General features: G+C 37.1%; 1 protein-coding gene and 1 long non-coding RNA gene across 4 annotated transcripts; one reads left to right on the top strand and one right to left on the bottom strand.

Annotated features, from left to right (window-relative positions):
- Positions 1-308: 308 nt before the first annotated feature.
- Positions 309-9,443, bottom strand: LOC149009043 (uncharacterized). 3 transcript variants are annotated; one of them, XM_089163684.1, is made up of 4 exons: positions 9,309-9,443; positions 8,887-9,052; positions 3,800-3,864; positions 309-611 (listed from the first exon to the last, which is right to left on the bottom strand). In XM_089163684.1, the coding sequence occupies exons 2-4, from the start codon at positions 9,029-9,031 to the stop codon at positions 537-539; spliced, it is 285 nt and encodes a 94-aa protein (XP_089019810.1). In that variant the 5' UTR covers positions 9,032-9,052; positions 9,309-9,443; the 3' UTR covers positions 309-536. The 3 variants fall into 3 exon arrangements, with proteins under 3 accessions (XP_089019810.1, XP_089019811.1, XP_089019812.1); XM_089163685.1 differs by having other exon boundaries at positions 8,887-9,054; positions 9,367-9,428; XM_089163686.1 differs by lacking the exon at positions 9,309-9,443 and adding an exon at positions 9,176-9,294.
- A 1,490-nt stretch (positions 9,444-10,933) lies between these two features.
- LOC149009042 (uncharacterized) lies at positions 10,934-15,747 on the top strand. The gene is made up of 4 exons (XR_016174685.1): positions 10,934-11,129; positions 11,212-11,331; positions 11,421-11,508; positions 11,836-15,747. It is a non-coding gene; the product is annotated as an uncharacterized LOC149009042 (long non-coding RNA).
- Positions 15,748-22,556: the final 6,809 nt, after the last annotated feature.

Genomic DNA, 22,556 nt, shown 5'->3' with positions numbered 1-22,556 from the left:
TATTTTTATTATTCTTCAAAGGTGGAACTACTCCATTTCGTGGTGAAAAAACATAGGAGCAGTACTCCCCTCACCACACTCCCAAAACAATCCCTGTTACAGATTTCGGTGCTCTGAAGATAATTGCAGAGTACCAGGCCCATGAATCCCAGAATGCGAGAAAGATAGAATTTCATCCCGGCAAAGAAAAAAATTTAACAATAAAAGAGATGAAGGTAATGAAGACAGCAGCATCGTAAACACTACAGGAAATCTTACCAAACACCATAAAAACAATACGGGAAACAATACAGGAAAAGGAAGGGGGGAAGGGGGAATCAAATTTTCTTATGAGACATCATCCCTATAGTCTGAAAATAACATTGTTTGACAAACAGGTAGTAACTGATACAGAAGGCCCAAGGCAACAAAATGGCTATCAGGTTTCCCTCCCTGAATCCATTCCAGTTCCCACTCTTTTAGAGAAAATTTAAAAACTTGAGGCAATACTCTAGCTAAAACATCAGAGAATATCTCAAACTTCCTCTTCCCATCTTTTATTTATTAGCAGCAGCATCAGTGTTCTCAGTAGTATTCACTTCTCTGGGACACTGAGATACGTATGGCTTGAGCTGATCACAAATAAATGGATGGATGGGTCAGTACAGACATATACATAATTTATTCAAGACTGGCACAAGTATAACATTCTAAATAATCACAGGTAACTCTCAATGCATAGATAAGAAAATATGCTCCTATAATTGGGAATGACATAGCCGGTGTCACGACTGATTCAGGAGTAGTATCATTACACTACAATGCCTCTATAAATAGCTCAGCACAATCCAGACTATGTTCTTGCACATATGCTTGCATAAACGTTCACCTCAGGGCCTTTTTGGTATCAATTCTCTCTTTCTATTTTGCCTATTTAAAAGAAATGAAATATAGAAATCTATTTTTGGTAACTTCTGGCCTAAATAAATTATGGAATAAAAAATAAATTTGGTATGTCAAAAGAAAGAAAATTGATAAAAAATGATAATGAAAATTGAAAACAGATCATTAGAGTTTGGGAGTAAGAAAATGGAGAAACGACAGGGTTTTCCAGGAGAAGTATCATTATGCTACAGGGCCTCTATAAATAGCTCAGCATAATTCAGGCTATGTTCCTGCACATATGATCGCATTAATGTTCACCTTAGTCAACAAACAGAGAGCACTCCCAAATGTAGGTTTCTGGTTTTTGATTTGATGTTACGTTTGACCCAACCGGAGAAAGGCTGGAATCTTTAAGAGAAGACTCGGGCACAAGTGGGTAGGAACTGACAAGCATGAACAGAAACTTAGAAATAAGATACACAGAACAAGGAGAAAATATAAACCAAAACAAAACCAACAGACTGGAGGCAAAGCTATAAGAATCATACTCCATAGTAGAGGGATTGGACCTCCTTGGTCGATACCCACATTTTAAGATTAAAATTGATGAAACTGAGAACAAGATGGAAAAAAGAGGGGGGAGAAAGGTGGGGTATGACTTAGCTTCACCACCACCACACCCCTCTAATTCAACATCTAGGGTTGCTGCTGTTGTAGTAATTTCCATGGAGAAAACAGATATTCCATTAGCCAAAATTGTTGGCAGAATCTCCCTCCTTTCGTATTTATAATTAAAAGTACCAAAAGGAATGGTAAGTCTTGACTGCCAAATAGCTTCCATCTCAGTGAAAAAGCATATTTTTAGAAGATCTAGCTGCTGGAACCAAATGAAAGAAATAACACAAAAAACAAGAACTCCTATATTGCTTGTGTCTTAACAACTACAAGCTAGTATAAAAATAGAAACTATATCAATAATAACTACAAATGACATATCCGACACAAACATGAGCGCAGCGAATCTGCCTAAATATCTCCACCAATGCTGCTATTCGATGGTTACAATATGGGTAAAATATGAGCTTAGTCAATGTTTTAGGTTCTTACCATATCCATAAATATACTTCTTTATATGGTTACTGACTTACTGCTACAAAAAAGCATCATCCTAGTGAATAAGGCTCCCACTACTGCAGGGTCTGGGAAGAGTAAATCTATGTAGCCTCAACCCTTGCTTCACATGAGAGGTCATTTCCAAGTTTTGAACCCACAACCAACAGGTTGCAGTAGTTCAACTTAGCCATTGTGTTGAGCTCCCCTACTTATAGGGTAACAATATGATACTGAAAGAATGTAGACTGTATCAAGGCCAAACCTATAAGTAGGTATTGACTATGTGTTTACCACATCAGACACAAAACCCCAATTGTGCAATAAAACCCTTACCGAGATTTTCATTACTATTTGGGAATCAACTAGCCTGCAAGGCTGCAGTCAAGGACTGAAAACAGATTTTCACAAGAATATCTATCTCTCAAAACCTCAATTTTTTTGCCTAAATATCGATTTTCTTTCTCTTGCCACTTTTTGTGACAGACATGTAAATATCATCCAGCCTGGTATCAGTATCAGTAAGCTATCAACATGTACCAACGGTTTCCACTTTCACACTGATATCATACTGTATCATAGTACCATTTTCCATATAGGTGTGGTTATGGTTAAGCATACGGTTTTGTACCGAGTTTACACCCTTACTATTGAATGTCGAGTGTTCTCATACCATGCAGCAGAACCAAAGAGTAAACAATCAACACAGATGGAAGAGAAAGGGGGGGGGAAAGATGGAAGAGAAGAAAGTTGTGAGAGGCAAAACAGCGCTGTAGGTAGAGCAGAATGAGACTTAGTAGCGAGTAGAACTTTTGCTATATAAAACAGGAAATAACAACTCCTTTAGTTTGCCCACCATGAGCATAATTAAGACTGAACAACCCTTACAACTTAAACACAAAGGCAAAGCCCCAAAATACCCCTACCAACAGTACAAGGGAAAAGACTATCTTAACACTATTTCTTCATCTGGGAAGCACCATAGGAGTTCCAAAAACTGAAATTGGATATAAGTATGCATCACAAGTCTTTGAATTCTAGTAAGGTTTCTACTTTAGAATTACGAGAAAGAAGTTTCCATGAGGAGACAAGTTCATTGAAGATAGTCCATGGTTAATATTTTCTATTTTATTTTCCTCAAGAGTTTATTCGATTTCAAGGATATGCATAGCCGACCCCATCTAGCCACAATAAGGCTGAGTTGCAATTGTTGTATTTTCAACCATTCTATTTCTCCGAAACCATGAGACACACAGAGACAAAGAGAGAGAAGTACTTCAATGTTGTAATAACTACGTATTCCTTGCTCTTAAGTGCTTTCTTTTCTTCCTTTATCCCCCCTCCCCCCAAGCTAATTATCTGCTGCTAGTTTCTTCCAGCTTTTATTAGCAGTTACATTTCCCAACCTCATTTGATCACCCTAATTTTTATTAGCCATAATCAACCTAACCCTTTTCTCACCACCTCTTCCTTTTAGTTCAGCCCTATACATACCATACCTTAATCTGACCATATCATCTCAGAAAGGAAGAATTACTAAAAGCCATTTGGCCGTCATCAACAATTTGATCAAGTGGTTCTAACAGCTGGACTACCCAGAAAATTTTAACCTACAATTATAAAATGTAAGGCAAAGTGCACACTGTTACTCTGTTAGAACCCATATTAAAGGCAATGTCTACAGAAATGGATTTCTATCGTCATTTCAAACCTAATTTTGTGAGCCCACATTTACCATGCTTACTGTGTTGATTGCAATTCTAAAATTCGAAAGGAAAAAAAGAAAGAAGCAGAGCTATAACTTTCAGGATATGAATATAAAAACCTTGAAGTCAGTCAAATCAGGGACCACATAATTCGGCAATTTCTCATTCATCACAACATAGCCACCTGCAATAAAATGTAGTAGAACTTTGTCACCAATCATAGTACCATCCAATCATTCAATGAGTATGTATTTCTAATTTTTTTGGTTACAAAACTTAAATGGGTTTCCGTTCATTAAACTCATAATAGTACGAAGTGGTGGAAAGGAATCATTTACCATTTTAGAAACTTTTAGTCCTGCTAAATTTTCCCAAAGAGAAGCAGAATCATGCATACTTATATTACACACAAGCTAAACTGATGGAACATTAGATCATACCTATGCTGTAAAAGTCTATGCTCTAGACAGTAGACAATCATAAATACTAACACAAAAGCGAAACATTAGCAGTTCCTTATTTTCCTGTAAAAGTCTATATATATATATATATATATATATATATATATATATATATATATATTATATATATATATATATATATATATATATATATATATTGTGTGTGAATGGCTGTACTCAGTCACACATAGATTCTTGTGAACTGATTAATGAAGCTTTTTGCTTTGAATCTATTATTATGTCTCTTTGCTTCAGTGATAAGAAGGGTGAAGACCTTGCTGTTGAGAGCTAAACACCTAGGGATGAGGAAACTAGCTGAGAGAACTGAACAACCTTTATCCCTGTACTTTATATTTTTCCCGTCTCCTATATTCTCCTCTTATTCGAACTCAACCTGATTTCAAATGCAGGACCAGCTGCTGCTATTTTGAGAGTTTTCTACCTGCTGAAACCTATAATTGGAACCAATCGACCTTTATAACTGTGAGTGACTGCTGCTACTTGAGAGTTTTCAACCTGATGAAACCGTCCACCTTTATAACTGTGAGTGATCTAAAGTCACTAATATTGTCCTTAATTCTATATCTTCGTTGGTGGGTGATTAGGAGCTATGTCATGCTTGACCTTAGCTTTATCAAGACATGTACTTTCTTCCAAGAAGAGAGTAAAAACAGCAAAGATGAAAGAGTGTGCAAAGGCAGCTAGTTTTCATCCTTACAATGAGATGAAGTTACAGGGTGAAATACAGTATAACTTGGAGGGGTGCTGATAGATGAATTTGGTGAGATGCCCTTAATACAAGATGCAGTTGCAGGGTGACACTCTATATAGTTGGTGGGATGCTGACTGATAGGTCCCTAGTATCACAAGTCTACACTCGACAGGGAAAGTAAATCCCTAAATTCTAGGGAAGGAATCGATTGGCAGATTTGAAGAGTCTTATTGTATTCAGGTTACTTTTTAGGATTAGATTGAAGAGTCATATTACATTCAGGTTACTTTTGAAGAGTCCTATTCGAATTCAGGTTACTTTTGAAGAGTCCTATTTGAATTGGGATGATTCTGTTAATTAATATTGTAGGAACGTAATTGCTATAAATAGGGGGAAGGAAGAGTAGAAGAGACATGTTTTGAGATATAGAGAGAAGTTTATGTGAGAGCCATTGCTCTTGGGTAGCCGTAGGAATCACCTCATAAATGTAGATATTCAACTTTTATTATAAGTCTCAAAGTTTTTTTTGTTGAGTTATTCCACCTTGTTAAGTAACCTCATTCAGGTACCTAACAATTGGTATCAGAGCATTCACGATCCCAGGGAAGTGAGATGACATTGTCAATCTTTCCAGGCAAAGAACTAGCGGAGGAATGGTTGATTGAAGTCAAGCTCTTCTGCTGGCAACATCAGATTCAGCAAGAACACTGGCTTGCAGTAGCACTCGATTTACTGGATCGGAAGATGATGAGATGGCGTTAGAGGTTGGGTCTACCGAGACATCGGCGCAAACTGGATTGGGTGAACTTCTACGGGCGCCTTAAAGAATGGAGTTCGAGATGAGAGCGATAAGAAATCCTATCTCCACTTTGGACAACCTTACAGTATCGTGGTGGAGACAAACGTATGACGTTGCCTTGACACCCGAAAGTTACACGTTCAAAAAACCAATGTCGATTCGAATGAGGGAAATTTTGGGTGTCAATGCCTACCGGATTAACGTCGGGGCTGCGAGGACTCGATTCGACGCTGAATTGAAGAAGAATGAGCTCGTAGATCTGCCGCAGGAAAAACTCCTATTCCACGACACATCACGGTTGCAAGCAAATCGTCGCAGAAAGGAAGAAGAAGACGATGGAGTATTAGGGTTTTTGGGGTTGGTTCGATTCACCTCAGTGAACCGGTTCGTGGGTTTGGTCCAATCCCTATGAGCCAAAGATTGTGTTATTTGGGCCTCAATCGCTTATGTTTCGTCTCAAACTTAAGGCCCAAACAAACCCAACACAAAGAATGGGCCGAGTTAGACCCCAAAGAGAACCCCCTGGGTCAAGCCCACTCCATTAAACCTCTACTGAAGAGATTTTCAGCATTTTCACCTTGAGGACAAGGTGAAACTTCTGCAGGGGAGTATTGATAGGTCCCTAGTATCACAAGTCTACACTGAAACCTATAAGGAACCAGTAAATCCCTAAATTCTAGGGAAGGAATCGATTGGCTACTTGAAGAGTCTTATTGTATCCGCTGTTACTTTTTAGGATTAGATTGAAGAGTCCATATTACGGAGTGTCTAAAGTTACTTTTGAAGATGTCCTATTCGAATTCTATATCTTTTGAAGAGTCCTATTTGAATTGGGATGATTGACCTTAATTAATATTGTAGGAACGTAATTGCTATCCAAATAGGGGGAAGGAAGAGTAGAAGAGACATGTTTTGAGATATAGAGAGATAGTTTATCCTTAGTATGCGATTGCACTTACAGGGTAGAATACAGTATAACTTGGAGGGGTGCTGATATATCAACTTTTGTTCAAAGATCCCGTTTTTCTTGTTGCAGTTATTCCAGGTTGTTACGTAACTCTATATATAGTTGGTGGGATGCTGACCAAAAATTTGGTGGGATGCCCTAGTCATTCCCCAACCACCACCACCACCCCAAAAAAAAAAAAATGGTGGAGGAAATAAATTCTTTTCTTTTTCTGTTCTTTCCTATATATTCAAACCAATTGCAAAATTAATTTCCAGCATGTATTATCTTTGAGGTTAATTGGCAGTTGGGACCTGGTAAAAACTGATGTTGGGATAAGCAATATCAACTTTTTCATTTTATTTGGTTTTGTTTTGGTAGAATATTACCCCAAAGGAATTTTTAATACACAAACTGTTAGGATTCTTAAACTGAGATCTAGTTTAAAAGCCTCCAACTTAATCTGAGACAAGATTTCTGACAAGAACTTGACCAAGTTGGTGTATTTTGCAGCTGGAAACTTACCTCTTCAAAATTTTGGCCGATTTTTCAATTGGAAAGTTGTTGGAGGTGCCACTGCAGTCCATTGCTACTACATCTAGCCTACACCTACAACAAATCAATCTTACTTTAATTTTCTTGTAAGTCAAGAATTTCTATTGTTTACTGAAGTTGTTTTACATGAAATGTATACTTGTTATGACTAAATTATGTGCAGAATAGGGTATTTTCGGCCCAAAATAGGCTATCCCACCAAGATGGTCAATTGAGTTGGCAGAACAAAAAAGGAAAATAGAGAGGGGGGAGGACCGAGATCCCACCACAACTCAGTTTTCAAAAGTGCAACTTGGGCAGCAAGATCAAGATCAAGATCTATCAGTACCAAATTCCTAAATCCTTCTTTTCTTGCTAAAATTCTGGCTGTAAATCCCTCTACCCTAGGCAATTCAATCACTATATTCCTGTCCCCAGCCATGTCCCCTATCATGAGTTCTACATCTGAAACAGTACCTGAACCTCATGAGATTCATTCAACTTTCTTTAAGTGTTGTCTGGAACCATCATTGGTGGATCTTAGAAAGTGGTTTGGGATCCTAGTTTTGAAATTTTAGATTGACTGCTAAGGGAGATCTTTCAAACTACTCCCATTGCTGGCTTTGCTTGATGTTAGAAGAAGTGGACCTTTTCCAAATCTCACCATAACAAGCTCTTTCCCACTTTATCCATTTGCGTATTCCTTTACTATGCCTGGTCCTGATTTAACATTCGTCCCAACTTAACCTCAGATCAACAAATACAGATAACAGATCCTTATGCCTTTCCTCTTCAGCTAATAACCACCCTTTTCAATTTCTGGTCAATTATAGAATTGACACTCCGCTGTTTGCTGTTGTTGACACCGTTAAGAGATAACTACCGCTGTCTGCTGTTGTTGAGTAGGCAATAGTGATCTGAACCAGGTATTTTTAGAACTCTAGATTGCCTAACCTTGTTTCAAATACAATTTATCCTTATGTTTCCCACTTTTTTACCAATAAAGAAATGCATCTTGAATCATAAAGTATTGGTATTAATGTTAATACTTTTTAACGCATTACACAGGGAATGAAGTGAGCAGGAGCTGCTTACTATGTCAGTTCAATGTTGACAAAAATTTTCTTGTTTGAGCCACTTCTCATGTACACAATTGAATTCCCAAACCAAAAACTCAAATATCATTTGACCATAAGATGGTTTGTAAGAGTCATTTGTCAAAGAAATGATTGTATGATTTGTATGCATTCAGGGCTCTTCTTAAACAAAGATCAGGTTGATTAAAGATAAATCTCAAGAATTTAAATAGTTGGATGGGTTACAATAGCAAATTTGGTTATTATTTAGGAATCGCTGAATTTCAACAAGTTACTTGTGAAGTAGTATATTAATTGGAAGAAGAAAAACATAAGAGAACCACATAGTGAAGCATCCTTAAGTTGAACTACCCTTCATTTTTTTCCTTCTAAATAACACTGCCACTGTTTCAAATTTATCACAAGTGTTTCTACGGATCGTCGTTCCATATCACAGTTTCCTCGTTGAGAAGTTAAGTCATTACAAGCCATAAATTAAATAGTAGCAAAGTTCAGGAACTTCCTCATATCATTGACCCAACTTCCTCATAAACATTAAACATCTAAAGCTCGAAAAAAATTCTATGTACCAAGCAACAAAAACAAAAGCACTAAAGGAATGGAGATTTAGAAAATAAGCAAATAGCAGATGAAAACCAGTGAAAGAGAGTTCCAAACCTTTGCGAGTATGGAACCCAGTGGATTTGCAGTTCTTTCCCTTGTAGTAATCTCTCGGGGCTCGTTTTGAAGATAGAATGTCAAGGGAAGATGTTCTCTTTCTTCGAAATGCCCTTCCCACCCCCAATATCAGTCCTAAAGGCATTTTCTTCTGTTTTTATTTCCCCTGTCAAGGCAATAAACATTCAAATTAAGGTAAAAAGCTTCCAGGTATACAAGAACAATTAAGCAACACATTGCAATTCTTAGATGATTATAACTATATGAAATCCAGTAGTTTCCGATTGACCTTATTGGAGGGAAATCCCACGAAAACTAATAATAGACAAGCGTTCGATTGAGATTGAAGAATACGAAACACTTGATAGTACAGAAGAAACATAAACCAGAATAATGGTTCTAAGAAGTAAAAGAAAAGGTACCAAATGCAGAAAATGATTGTTCCAGATTGCTAGAAAGGCTTTCTGCGAGTACTGAACTATATGAGAGCTGCGGCCTGTGGGGGGATTGAGGATTTGCGTGCAGCGCCCAATGTAGCCTAGCTAGGAAACTAAGGACGGCCAGGGTATATGCTCCAAGCCTCCAACCATTTACCCTCAAAGAAAAACCCTAAAAAGTCCCTGTTTCTGGATGCGAGAATCAGACCTATGGACCACGATTATTGCTAACCATGGCCATGGGTGATGTAAACCAGGTTTTAGGAGTAAGGGTAGTACTGAAATTTTACTAAAACTAAGCCCGCGTTTGTTTGCTGGAATAAATGTCCGGCGGAAAAAAATGGGTGGAAAACATTTTTTAAATTAAAAAAAAAAATCATTAAATCTTATAAATATAATTTGCTTGGTTGATGGGGGTGGAAGACTGGGAAAATTGGAGACATTAAGGAAGCTTGTGTTATGAATTACTAATTTTCTCATGCCATGCATTTTTTAAATTGTGGGATTTTATGAAAAAAATGATATTCATATTTAACACTTTTTTCACAAAATCATTTCATTTCTTTATTTTTTTCTCATTCACCCCATTACATATAAGGTCCATATATTTTTTTTTTCCACTCCACTTTTGCAAACAAATGCAACCCAAAGGCCACCAAGAATTTCCAACAAATAGGGTGGTTACCCTTGGGGTTTGTAAGGTATCATGTTACTAGAAAACCCTAATGTAATGTGAACTTAAAACTGAATTTTTAACAAATAAATTAGAAAACTAGGGTTGTTTTGGCTGGTGGTGGTTTTAGCTAGGGTAAGAGAAGGCCTACAATCATTTCTATAATTTTCCAAAACTTTTTTTTTTTCCCCAAATAAATTGCTGGAGTGCTACGTAATTAATGTGCAATACCTGATCTCGACTATTCACAATATAGTGCTATACATTAATTATGCAACATTGAAGTTGAACCTTATTTTCACTTGTATAAAGTATAGGGTATGGTAAAAACTCAAAAGTAGAAATAGGTTCAGAATTCAAAAGTATCAAATTTGCATACATTATTGAGGAATAAGATGATATGTATCAATTTTCTAGGACTAGCGAAATGGGTCAAGATTTCAAAAGTATAAAATGACAACACATTCTTTTGGCTATGATGGCTATCAGTCCCATAAGAAATTTTTGATTGGCATGTATCCAACCTTACCAACAAGGACGTGTTAATGTTGTTTGGGAATATCATTTTTACTAAAGTGGCCTGAGATTTTTTTTTCATTAAATCATAAAATATGGTTGATTTGATTTAATGAAGCAGTAATAGTAAACAAACAAATTCTTTAATTTAATAAAATTTATCTATTGATATAACTGGTTGTTTTTCTCACCTCACATTTTTTGAAAGTGCCATCTATCTAGTGATATTTTTTAGAAAAATGAGAGAAATAACAAAAGTAGACCCAGCCACATTTGAAATATTTTCCCCATAGTCCTTTCATTCGAGGAGGGAATATTGAATTTTAGAAAGTTTTTTTTGTTGTGGTTTTGTGATTGGTACCGGATGCAGGGTTTTGTGAACCGTGAACGTATATTTCTTTATTGGCGGGTAAACCCTAAATAGGTCATTCGATTTCCTTCCCGCTCAGATATGTTTCATCTGTTCTTTCCCCGTTTTGAACATAGACGCTCCACATAACTTCACATAGAGACGGGAAGAAACTCACTTTCGCTTATTCTCCATTTTTCTGATCAATTTCATCCCTTGGTCTTTAACCTCTTTAAATGACGATCAGATTCCGCAGAGATCATAACATGTAATCATCCACCGCACACTTACTTCCATTCCGCTATGTTTTTTTCCTCTCTTTTATCAACAAATCCGCTCACTTCGCTCAGGTATCAAGCATTTTGGAGCTATCGTTGCCAAGATTGACAGAAATATGTTGTCGAGTGATGTATGGATTTGGAGATTGCAGGTTGTAGAGAACAATACTGGTTCAATTTTGGAATTCCCTGGTTAGTTTGATTACTTGTGCGACACTCTGGTGTTTAATTCACCCAGTTTGTTTGTTTTACCTGATTTGTGGTTGCCTGGATGCATTTAGGGAATTGAACATGCAAGAGAAGCAACGAGAGATTGTTCTCAACCTCTGAAGACCTGTTATAAGGTCTGGTTGGCAACTGCAAATTCAGGTAACTTTGCATGCCCTTGCGAGGATATCGATAGCTTATTGTTCTTTTTCGTCATCTTTGTTTTGTTTTCTCATATGTAGTTTTCCTATTTGTTTATCCGGATATTTCTAAGATCTAAATGGAATCATGGATCTGTGAAGAGTTTTTACTAATTTTGCTATATACACGTGAACTAACATTTTAACGTTTGCAAATTGTTAGAATTATATATGGAACGTGATGTCCAATCGCTACAATGATATTGTTAAATCATCTAGTTTTAATTTAACTTAATCGGACAGGTATTGGTTCATAAGCCGTAACTAATCAACCGGATTCCGTGTTAAGGTTTTGACGTTCATCCTGATCTGGAAACTGGAAGTCATAAGCATCATAAGCATCATAAGCATCATAAGCATTCCATCATCTTTTCTTCCTGAGGTATGTTTCTTTCTAACAACTTATTTTCATTATTACTATTGTTGATAATACCTCATGAACTACTACTAACTCACATGAATAGTTGATTTTAACTGATATTGTTACTACTTACTATCATGCTATATATAATCATTTCGCACCTTCTGTTTGAATTGAAGACTGTGGAATATAGAGGAGAACTTGTTGAAACAACCAGACTTCGCTGCTGTGATTTGTGTGAGATCTGAAGATAAATTAGTGTAGTTTCTATTATATCTTGCTTGTGCTTTTATATACTAAGATTTTAGTTTGTGCCACTTGCAATTTAGGAGTTTGAACAGGAATAGGTTTTTATCAGAATAAGAAGAGGAATCTTTTTTTTTTCTTGGTAAAAAGAAGAAGAATCTCAATGCAACCAAGAAAAGGAGTATAATTATTTTTCTAGAAGAGAAAGGAAATACAAGTGAACTAGTCACAGAAGTAACACTTTAGGTTTTCAGAATATTGGTACTGTAGAAATTTAGGAGATCCAGATCCGGGATGTATCCAAGCAGTTGTGATGCCCTATGGTGGTAGACCACAAGTATGTGTATATTATCAATGTTTCTACTGTTGTACAGCTTAGCAGAATGCCACTTTAAACAGCTGAATGCCAGTTAGGAGTCTTGTGTTCATTTTTGACCTGCCACTGCTATTACCTCTAGGGAAACTTGGTTTCACTCGTGCTGATTGATTTTGTTTAAAAGGTATGATCCTGTTTTTTCTTTGTTTTAGGACTGGTGAGTTCTTGAATCTTGACAGCAATTCACCATAGATGCTAGGCAAGAAAGGTTGTTCATTGAAAAGTTGATGTCTACTGATGAATTTTCTGACATAAATGGTATGCAAGAATTGATGTGCAGATGAGATGCCTATGCAAGTTTAGGTTCATCCTGGGGTTTATCTGATGAGGAATGACAACTTTTATGGTCGATGTTAAAATGGAATTGTTTAGGTAGATGATTGCATAGGACTATGAAATATATTGGTGAGGGTGGTTGATCTTTGACTCAAGGTACTTACAGATGCAGTTTGTAAGTTACTGTTTAATTGGGAGAATTTATTCTCTTGTTTGATGTTGCAGCAGGGGATGCCAGTTGGGTGTTTTGTTTTTGACATCTACATACATTGATGTCTTCTACAATACCTGACATTTTTTCTAGGTCGCTCTTCCCTGTCAGTTTCCTTCCCCTTGGTTTCTTCTTCCCTCTTTAATGCTTCTATGGACAACCTACTCCTCTTTCCACTGTTCCTAGTACTTAGAAAATTTACCCTTGTTTACTCTTATCAAGTAATCTATAGCCAGCATGGACATGAAGTCTTCCTCAGAGCCGCTCTTTGAACAAGGGGATTCACTTTCAAAGTGGCAGGCTGGAATGCATTCCTGGGGTGCATCGGACATGCTTCTAGCTTAATAAAAGAGAAGCAGGTTTCCAATGTGCAAAGTAATCCATAACCTTTCCATGTATACAGATGTTGATGTTTAAAGTGCATTGACTCCTCCCATGTTGCAATTGGGTCTGGTTGGGTAGCAAATGTGTATCATTACAAGGTGAAATTATATTAGAAAATACACTTGAGTAGACACCCTTATGGTCCTTGAGACATTAACCAGATAAATGCCCTTACATTCTTGGATATGTAACCACACTCGTATTATTAAACATATAGGTGGAGATGGATTCAAGATCACATACCTTAGTGAACTTGACCTGTTTTCTTGTATTCTCACACTTCATGTTCTTTCGATGTTTCAATTTAGCGACTGCCATTATGGAGGTTACAGATCAACTTCTTTCAGAGAGAGAAGTCATAGAGAGCACGGAGAGGAAATCCTAATTTATACGTCTCTGTTGTATTCCTTCCCCCTATCTATTGTTATCTTTTCCCTTCAACCTTAATGGCTTAATTGAAGTTCTGCATAGGCTCAACCAATTTAGGGGAAAGAACCGTGGAGGTCCCACTTTAACTGATTCAAATAAAGGGAAAGAAATTTAACCACTTTAACTGATTCAAATAAAGGGAAAGAAATTTAAGAATACTCAATCACTTTGCTGCCACCTTGGGTGCAAATAGTAGTGGGTCTCATGCCCCACTGCTATTGACACATATCTATGGGCATCCACCCATCGTTAGGTTGAGAAAGCTCAACATCCCTTTGGCACACCTAGTCTTCCTTTCTTATGCTCTTGATCACTTATAAATATTAATTGCAGTGGTGTGTTTGCGTTAGGAACCCTAAAAGTTGGCAAGGGATGAGTACCTAAGAAATTGTGAAGTGCCCACTGCCCAATTTGGACTTCGTTTATCCTTGCAACCACTCACGTGGGGTGTTTAATGTTCTTCAATGCTCTTGGTGAAAGTGGAATGCTTTGCATTCAACCCAGGTAATTGATCTGATGCATGCAACTGTAGACTTCATATGGACTTGCAGAATTGGTCGGACTAAAGGCCTAGAACACTAGAAGTCTTTTGTTTTTCTTTTCTTCCCGGTAGAAAGAAGACTAGAAGTCTGTGTTAAACAAAAAACAGAGAGAAGAGAAAGGCTGTTTCTTTCAGGTGACAGTTGTCAGGCAATTTCTTCTGGCTTTTGGACATGTAAAGCTGGATTATGGGTTATCATGATTTGAAGTCCATCATGTTTACCTATGTGTAAAATCTTAAGCCCAATACGTTTCTATAGATGAGCAACTTTTCCAGATTAGGCTGGACCTGGACTATAAGATTTGTCACAAATTATATTTTTGGGTGTTGTAAAATTGGGCTGGTTTCTGAGATCTGATTACCCATCGGGCTAGAAATTTGGGGCACTTGGAAGGATGCTGATCAGCCCATATCTTTGTTTTCCGTCAAAGATCAGCCCATTTCACGTTCCTTTGAATCAGCGCAAGTCCAGATATATCTACCCTTTGGGTTAGGGCTTTGGGACATAAGAGGTTTTGTGGTCCGTCCATACCTCAACATGGTCAACTTCTTGTACCTGATCATGATAGAGGAAGCTGTGCATGGACAGCTTGAATTTTCTAAATCAGAACAAATTCGAAAAGCCTTTCCCAGACCCGTTATTCCACTCTAGTTATTGTTCCGAGTCTAGAATAAGTAGTGTTTGGTCATTGTGTGTAACAGCTGCTTACTAATCTGTAAATGTTAGGTTGTTTCACTATGGGAGTCTCAGTCTGTGATGTTTTCATCAACCAATATAAGCCGAGAAATTGTAGGTACCCAAGCTTCGATGTATCCTTTGACGCTTTCATTGTTTCCCTGGAGAGATCAAGTTAGGGTGGGGAAGTTGAAAAGCTTGGGTTCGGAGGAGCTCTTGAGGAAACTGTTAACGTAAGCTGTAATTTGGTTATAACCACTGATGGTGTCCTTAGGTGTCTGCTTTCCTTGGAACAACTCTAAATGGCCCTCTCTGGGTTCACGGAACAGTTCTCTAGTGCGGATGTATTGGTCCCGTCTTATATGGAGCTTCATCAATTGGCTATGTTTTGGGCAAAATCTGGAAAATGGACCCAAGCATGGGTTTGGTGTGGACCAGTGTCGGTGGATCACGGTCCAAATGGTCTGACAGCCCTTCCAACCCTTGACCGTTCATCTGTTCAAGCATGGTTGGTGGTCGCCGCAAAACGCGTTTGATTTAACTCTTTATTTTTCGGTGGAGTCACTTCAAAACTCTGCGACGAATATAAAAGTAGTCCACGAGAGGTAGAAAATCAAACATGTAACGGGCCCTTTGCTCCTTTCTAGATTTCTATTGGGATCTCCGCCCGCAGAGACAAGGACAGCCTGACAGGGATTAGGTAATGCCAGTCCAGAGTCATGGGGAGGGAGGGCTGTGGGCAGTCGAAGTCGAACACGGGCGACGGGAGAAGAGAGGTAGAGAGCGTGGTGTGGGGTCCTGCGGCCTGACAGAACGAGACATAAAGGTGATTACCAAAAAACAAAGCAAATCAAAACCCCTTTTTACCCAACTTCAGACTCTCTTCTCTTCCCTGCTTCACTCGTGATGTGGCTGAGGGAAGGCTGATGGGCATAAGTCAGCAAAAACCTAGAGGGGATGAAGGGAAGGGTGTCTTGGTCAGGCGAAGGGAACTGGGCACTTGGGTTTCCAAATCTGGATGAAGATGACGAATTGAAACACAAAAGAAACAAGTTAAAATTTACTGAGAGTAGAAGGCCAGTAAGAATGTAAGATTATTTGGTGATTCCAATCCAAAGGGCATTTTTTTCCTATATTTTTCAGGCGTTTTGTTTTGATTAGTCAGATTAGATATGTGGGCGGGGGTATATGACCTTTACCAACCAACCATGAGAAAGGAAGGGGTGGTTTTAGTCTAGTGACCCCACAACGTTCAACATCTTTGGTAATAAACTACGTTCAACATCAACATTGGAATATTGGTTTCTTGTACGTATTTTCATAAAAATGGCAGAGAGCCGCTAGTTCTGGAAGGTATGAAAATGATCTTTATTGTGTTTCCTTTCTTTTTTTCCCGATGGGGTAGATGGGGTCTACAGCCTACTTGCAAAGCGTGAGAATTGGTAGTTGATGCTTTTTAGATTTTGTTTTTTTGGATGAGTTCTTTTCACTTAGAGAGATGCATTGGATGTGTATAAGCAGAGCAATAGATTGCACAGTTGCTTCTGTGTTCACATGGAAAAGACTTAACAAAAGTCTTTTCATGTGAATAAGATTTTGGGTACGTGATTACTTTATCATTCCTATTTCTCAGACTTTAGACAAACCGAGACCATAAACTCTAAAAGCAAAATAATCAGCAAGATACTTAGAGACCGATAAACAAAATTTCTTTGTTGGTTTGGTAGTGAAACCAATTTTATGGCTGGTGACAATATGTTATGTCTCAGACCATACCAATGCCATATCCTTTGGATTAAGGTTTATCTTTACAATTTTATCCGGATTCCAAACGAATCCCCCAAATCATGCACGTGAAGAATTCCTTCACTGGATATTGATTCCTTTCCATTTGGATTTTTTCTTGCTTAAAAGCAATCTACTACTTGAAAAATGGTGATCCTACTGCCTACGCGGCTTCTTTTAAGTGTAAGGGAGAACATGTGGTCCCAAACCTATAACGTCTCCCTCTTGGCTCCATGGTTTTCCTTCCTTCTCATCGTCCTTTATCGCAGTTCCTGTCGTTGTAGGGTGGGGCCATATGGGCCTTGATTGGACCCACTTATGGATTCCTTTTGTCTTTGGGCTCATTTTGGTCATAAATTTGTAGCTGTGCACAACAGCAAGCAACCCCTCCAGTTCTTACTCATTTTCTCCCAGAAACAGCAGTACTTTTCTTCTCTCAATCCACTTGCCTTAAAGTTTGTTTTGTTTTTTTAGCGAACCTGTTGTAAAGTTTTGTTAAAGCTGATAACCTTACAATTTAACTTTCTCCCCCTCTAGTGGTGCAGGTCAGATTTTTTATCAATTTCAATGGTAAAAACTTTCAGACTGCACTTAATTACAACTTAGTTGTTTGGAAATGTAGCCCAGTGGTATTGCAATATCAGTTTTAGTCCCACAGGGCAAAATCCCTAAGAACAAGCCCAGTGGTATTGCAATATCGGTTTTAGTCTTAGAGGGCAAAACCCTTAAGAACAAGCCGGGCATTTGAATATTTAGTTTTGGGTAGACATAATGACATTACCTTCGACGACTAATGTGGCCAACTTGATGCTTTATAATAATAGAAACTTTGATGACATTTATAAGGAATGATCTTTACTCAAAAATCAATAATTAAAAAAAAATCCCACAATCGAATTGCATCCATAACATTGGAAAACCAGCTTTATATTAATGCAAAGTTTCTCTTAAAATTTATAAGGAATGATCTTTTATGTAATAATCGTTTATTATTTTTAAGCTTGCGAGGTTGTGTTTTAGGTGTCAAGTTCATGGCTAGCTCTACATCTAGGATTTGACCAGTACCAAACGCATTATGATTTCAGCTTTTCTTATTGATTCTTATGCGTTAAACCACTAGTGGTAGCTAATCCTTCAATAATATACTTGACCAGCTCCTCTCTTTTGCATCCTGAGCTGGGTCATTATCAAGCCTCTAGAAGAACTAGAAAAAAGGGTTAAAATCATATGATTTACAATGTTTAGCAAAAATGTACTTTCATAATGTTTTGGAAATCATTTTCAACTCTAAGTGAAAAAAGCTTGTAACAATAATATAAGATCTAATGCAGGAATAGTGAAAATGATCTACTTCCCTCTATAGATAATGAAATTAAGATCTGTGTCATTTCTACTGCACTTTGGGATGTTATCCAAGTAGAAATGGCTTCCCAATAGGATTTGTCGAGTTTGGATCTGGTAACCCTTAAGGTGGAGGGATAGTTTTACACAACTTATCTAGGATGGGTCAGGAAGATTTAAACATTTGACTTCTCACTTATGAAGCATTGATCTTTATCAATTGAGCTAATCTCTTGAAATAGTCAATGGAATATTGGATTAATCAGTCATTCAAATATAATTTATATAGAATTCTAACGTAACTAAATATATTAGTACGGCCTGATTGAATTGATCCTAGGGTTAAAATTCCAGCCCTACTTGACCTTGTTAGGGCTAGTTATTTTATAATCCAAAACTGCCCTTCATTGGGCCCTAGAAAAAAGAAAACCTGCCTTTCATTGAATAGTAAGATCTAACTTGGGGTGGGCTTAGGATAAGGTTTGAGCCTATTTATGTTGACAGGTTTTCATTGATACCCTAGTGGCAAATAGTGGAGAGGATTTTCACCTAGTTTGCCCGTCAATCCATCATCTCACGCTCACATGACTACAAGTCCTATATTGTCCTGCTTGACATGACTGCAAGTTGTATACTGTCCTGCTTGATATAGACAGATCCTGTGAATGTGAGTCACATTACTTCATTTTAATGTAGGAAGATAATTTGGGGTCTTGCTTGGGTCCTGCGTATTAAATTCGTAGGACGATCAAGCCATGCATTTCGGATTGTCGGATTGAAAATATGATCTTAATTTTGATCTCAACCATTGAAATTCAATGGGAAATTCAATGGTTAATAATGAATTTCAACTGAGATTTTGGATTTGACGGCTGAAATCTCTGACTTGATGGTCATACAACCCAAGCAATTTCGGATAATTTGATCGAGCTAGTGAAGAGGATTTGGACTCAGCTGGCAAAATCAGGTGAATGTTTATTATAATATTAGGCGCTCATATATGTGTCAAGCTCCCTCACCCATCAGTCGTTTTCTTTCGTTTTCAAAAGCGTCACCACACCTCATACATCTGAATTGGTCAATCAACGTCGCCGTTGTCGGTTTTGTGTTACCTGCCATGCCGTTTGGCCATATCTTGGCCCTTCATTCGACCCGTATCTGGTGCACTTGAGTTGACAGGTGTCACAGTGGACTCCGATTCTTTTTTCTTCTTTCGGAAAGTAACTTCTTTTTCAACAGAAGTAAAGTAGCAAATCATGAAAGGAAAATTTTGTACTCGGCCCCACCTAACATCTTGTCATGACTCGTGGTCTGGTGCTGTATCTACATTTTTATGTTATTCTCGTGACTTATGAATAGAGGCTACATTATGTAGGTCCTAATTTTTCAGTTTCCATCCAAAGAGGGAGTTTCTGAGCTCTTTAATGTGGATCCAGCGATTGGATAGGCTGTTTCTCAACCAAAATGGTCAGGAAGTCTTCTTATGGGGAAGTCATCAATCTTATTTCAGTTGATTCCATGATCATTATGATTATTCATTTTTGGTAGAAATTATGAATATTCATTTGATCATCGTGTTTGTAATTTTCATGTAAATGCTTATATTTAGTTTAGTCACATTTTAGATAATTAAACTCCACCTAGATCCTTTACCCCCAACTCAAAAAAAAAAAAAAAAAAAAAAAAACTCTACCTAAATATCATTCTTTCACTCTAATCCATTCATTATTTCTCAGGTCTATTATGTCTTGTTGGATCTTAGTTTTTTGCTTTAGTAGTGTCGTCTAGTTGACATGAGTGACGATAGCTTCTATTAAGTTTAATATTAGTAGTTCATCTTAGAATCATTTTTTTTTGGAGCAATTAAGATAGGAAAAGTGTTTATTGAAAGAATTTTGACATGGCCATATCACTTTGATTATTTGCTTAGCTCATATTCCATATATGCTTTACATGACATCATGATCAAGAGAGACTTTTTATTGTGGTTATTGATTACTATTCTTTTGGAATGACTGAGACTTTATTTTCTATAAGAGCTAGAAAAGAAAATAAGGCACTAAGGAACTAGGAAGCACATAGTTCTGGAGAAAAAGAATTCATTTGGTGTTTAGATTCATTTCATATTGATATAAGTTAAATTCCAAAGATGTTTAAATTTGTGCTAACCACCAGAAGAAAACCTTTAGAATCAAAATTAATTCTGTTTTACTTTTAGCATGATTAAAGTATGAAATGTAGCGTGATGCCATTTTATGAAATCCGTATTGCGGAATATATATATATATATATAAAACCCTTATTCGAACAGTCAATAAAGATATAAATACTTTAACGTAGACTGTTTATTTGATGATGATTGCACATAGATTCATAAGAGATGACGTATACAAAGTGTAACATGCCACCCTACGGCCAAGAAAATGGTACCATTCACTTTGAGTAACATGTTCTGGAAGTAAAATGGGAGCCACATCCTATTTATCACTTAGGCTTTCAATTAATGCTTATCTAGAGTCTACAGGTTACTAATCTCTATTCTAGTCCTAGCTTAGATTTTTCTCATTTTGTCCTTAATTTAACACTATGGCAATATGGCATGCACCAATGATAGCTTTAATGCTGTGTAACTCTTTGTTTTTAAATAGTTTACTTTCTTCATAAGGAAAATGGAGAATATAGTTGAAATTCTCACCCTAGTGGAGATACTTGATTCTTATAGTTGTGTATTAGGAGAAAAGTTCTTTATAGCAAAGTATGGGGTTAGTGCTTTTTTACATTTTTGCACCAAACAATATGGGTAGGGCCCATTTTTTTCATTTTTATGTTTAAAAAAAAAAATAGATAGAAAAGTATAAAAGGAGCAAGGACTTCTATGAGTTCTATCGTGATAGATGGGAGACCTTATGTCACCGACATGACTGATATGAAACCCAAAACCCTGAACTGGGGGAACAGTTAAGAGTGGCCTTGAAGTCATGAAATGGCATTTACCAAAAAAAAAAAAAAAAAAAAAAGTCATGAAAGGGCAGCAACAGCAGCAGCAAAGCCGCAAAGGCCGCAAGAAACGCCTTACTCGTTTGGGTTTTTCCCCCAAAAAAGCAATCGATCTGCAGAAACTGATGGTCCCACTCCCTACGCCGCTTGTTTAGATTTGTGTGGTGCCTGCGGTCCCAAGCCTACAACGTCTCCTCTAGGTCCCACCTCTTTTTCTTTCTCATCTTTCCTTCTAAACTTTTGATGATTTGATCTCAGTTCCGGTCGCTTTAGGGTGGGCCAAGGCCCAAAATCATGGCCCACTTTAGGATTCCTTATGTCTCTGGGCCATAAGTTTGCTGTACACAGCTATAAGCACTCACACGATGTCTTTTTCGCATCTTCTCTCGTGACAGCAATAGTCTCTTCTGTTTTTTCGCCTCTTCTCATTCGCATGAACTGTTAGATAAAAGTGCCAATCAAGTAGCAGTTCAAGCACCCAAGGAAAAAAATAATTTAAGCAAATAAATATTATGAAAGAAACTAGATATCTGGTTAGGTCATACTCATGATTGATCTTTGATGAATGGAAGATTTTAATATTGAGATGCTCACATGGAGTGGCTGATATGAAATTTTATGGAATAAATCTAGCTTTAGGCACTGTTAGGTACTTAGGGATTTGTTCTAAAGATCACATTAATAAGACTCAAAAAAAGAATAGAGGAAAAACCCGTACACTTATAATAAAGAACATTCTATATTGTAATATAGACAACATTGTCAAGTGGTTGGTTTCCAAAAGCCTTGATTGGTGGGTATAAAATGGGCATCCATGATATAATCTTATGAGTTTTAAATTTTTAAAAAAATATAGGTGTACTCGTCGGACATATTAAAGTGTAACATAATATCTTTAGAATTAGAGCATAATCAATACTTAAAAGTAAATATATTCTTTGTGTAATTGCTACGCGGAAAAATCTAACATGTATACAAAAAGTTAAGAAGCCAATTATTTGTAATCTCAACTTGTATGGTTTTAAAAGATCATACCTCGATTGTATAAAAGGAGGGAAAGTTGAGACTTACAATCATAGTATGAGCAGCCTTATTATTAGGCAAAAAATAATTAAGAATTGAATGAGTCACATACGTGCAAGACCGTAAGGTAGATTCATTAAGAGAAGAACATACGGGTAAATTGTGTCTATGATTGTTCATGTGAAAAATAAACATTAAATTCTGATGGTGATCCTTTATTTTATGGCTCTTTAAGTCATTTACCACCTTAGAGTTTATCTTGTGGATAATCCATGAGTTACCTAATGCCCACAAGAAGAATGTGGTTATGAATTGATTAGCTTTGCCATGAAGTTATCGAGGTGAAATCTTGAAAATGATAGCG

This window comes from Hakea prostrata, chromosome 7 (assembly GCF_041222555.1).
Source record: "Hakea prostrata isolate BN-2017 chromosome 7, UWA_Hpros_2, whole genome shotgun sequence".
Taxonomy (NCBI): domain Eukaryota; kingdom Viridiplantae; phylum Streptophyta; class Magnoliopsida; order Proteales; family Proteaceae; genus Hakea; species Hakea prostrata.
The sequence above is the reverse complement of the archived record's forward strand: the minus strand, read 5'-3'. Positions and strand labels throughout refer to the sequence as shown.

Coding starts and splice junctions, on each gene's coding strand:
- LOC149009043 (XM_089163684.1), bottom strand. CDS start 9,031: ATGCCTTTAGGACTGATATTGGGGGTGGGAAGGGCATTTCGAAGAAAG. Junction 3,865..8,886: donor TGGGTTCCATACTCGCAAAG/GTTTGGAACTCT, acceptor ATTTTATTGCAG/GTGGCTATGTTGTGATGAAT. Junction 612..3,799: donor CTGATTTGACTGACTTCAAG/GTTTTTATATTC, acceptor ATTTGTGATCAG/CTCAAGCCATACGTATCTCA.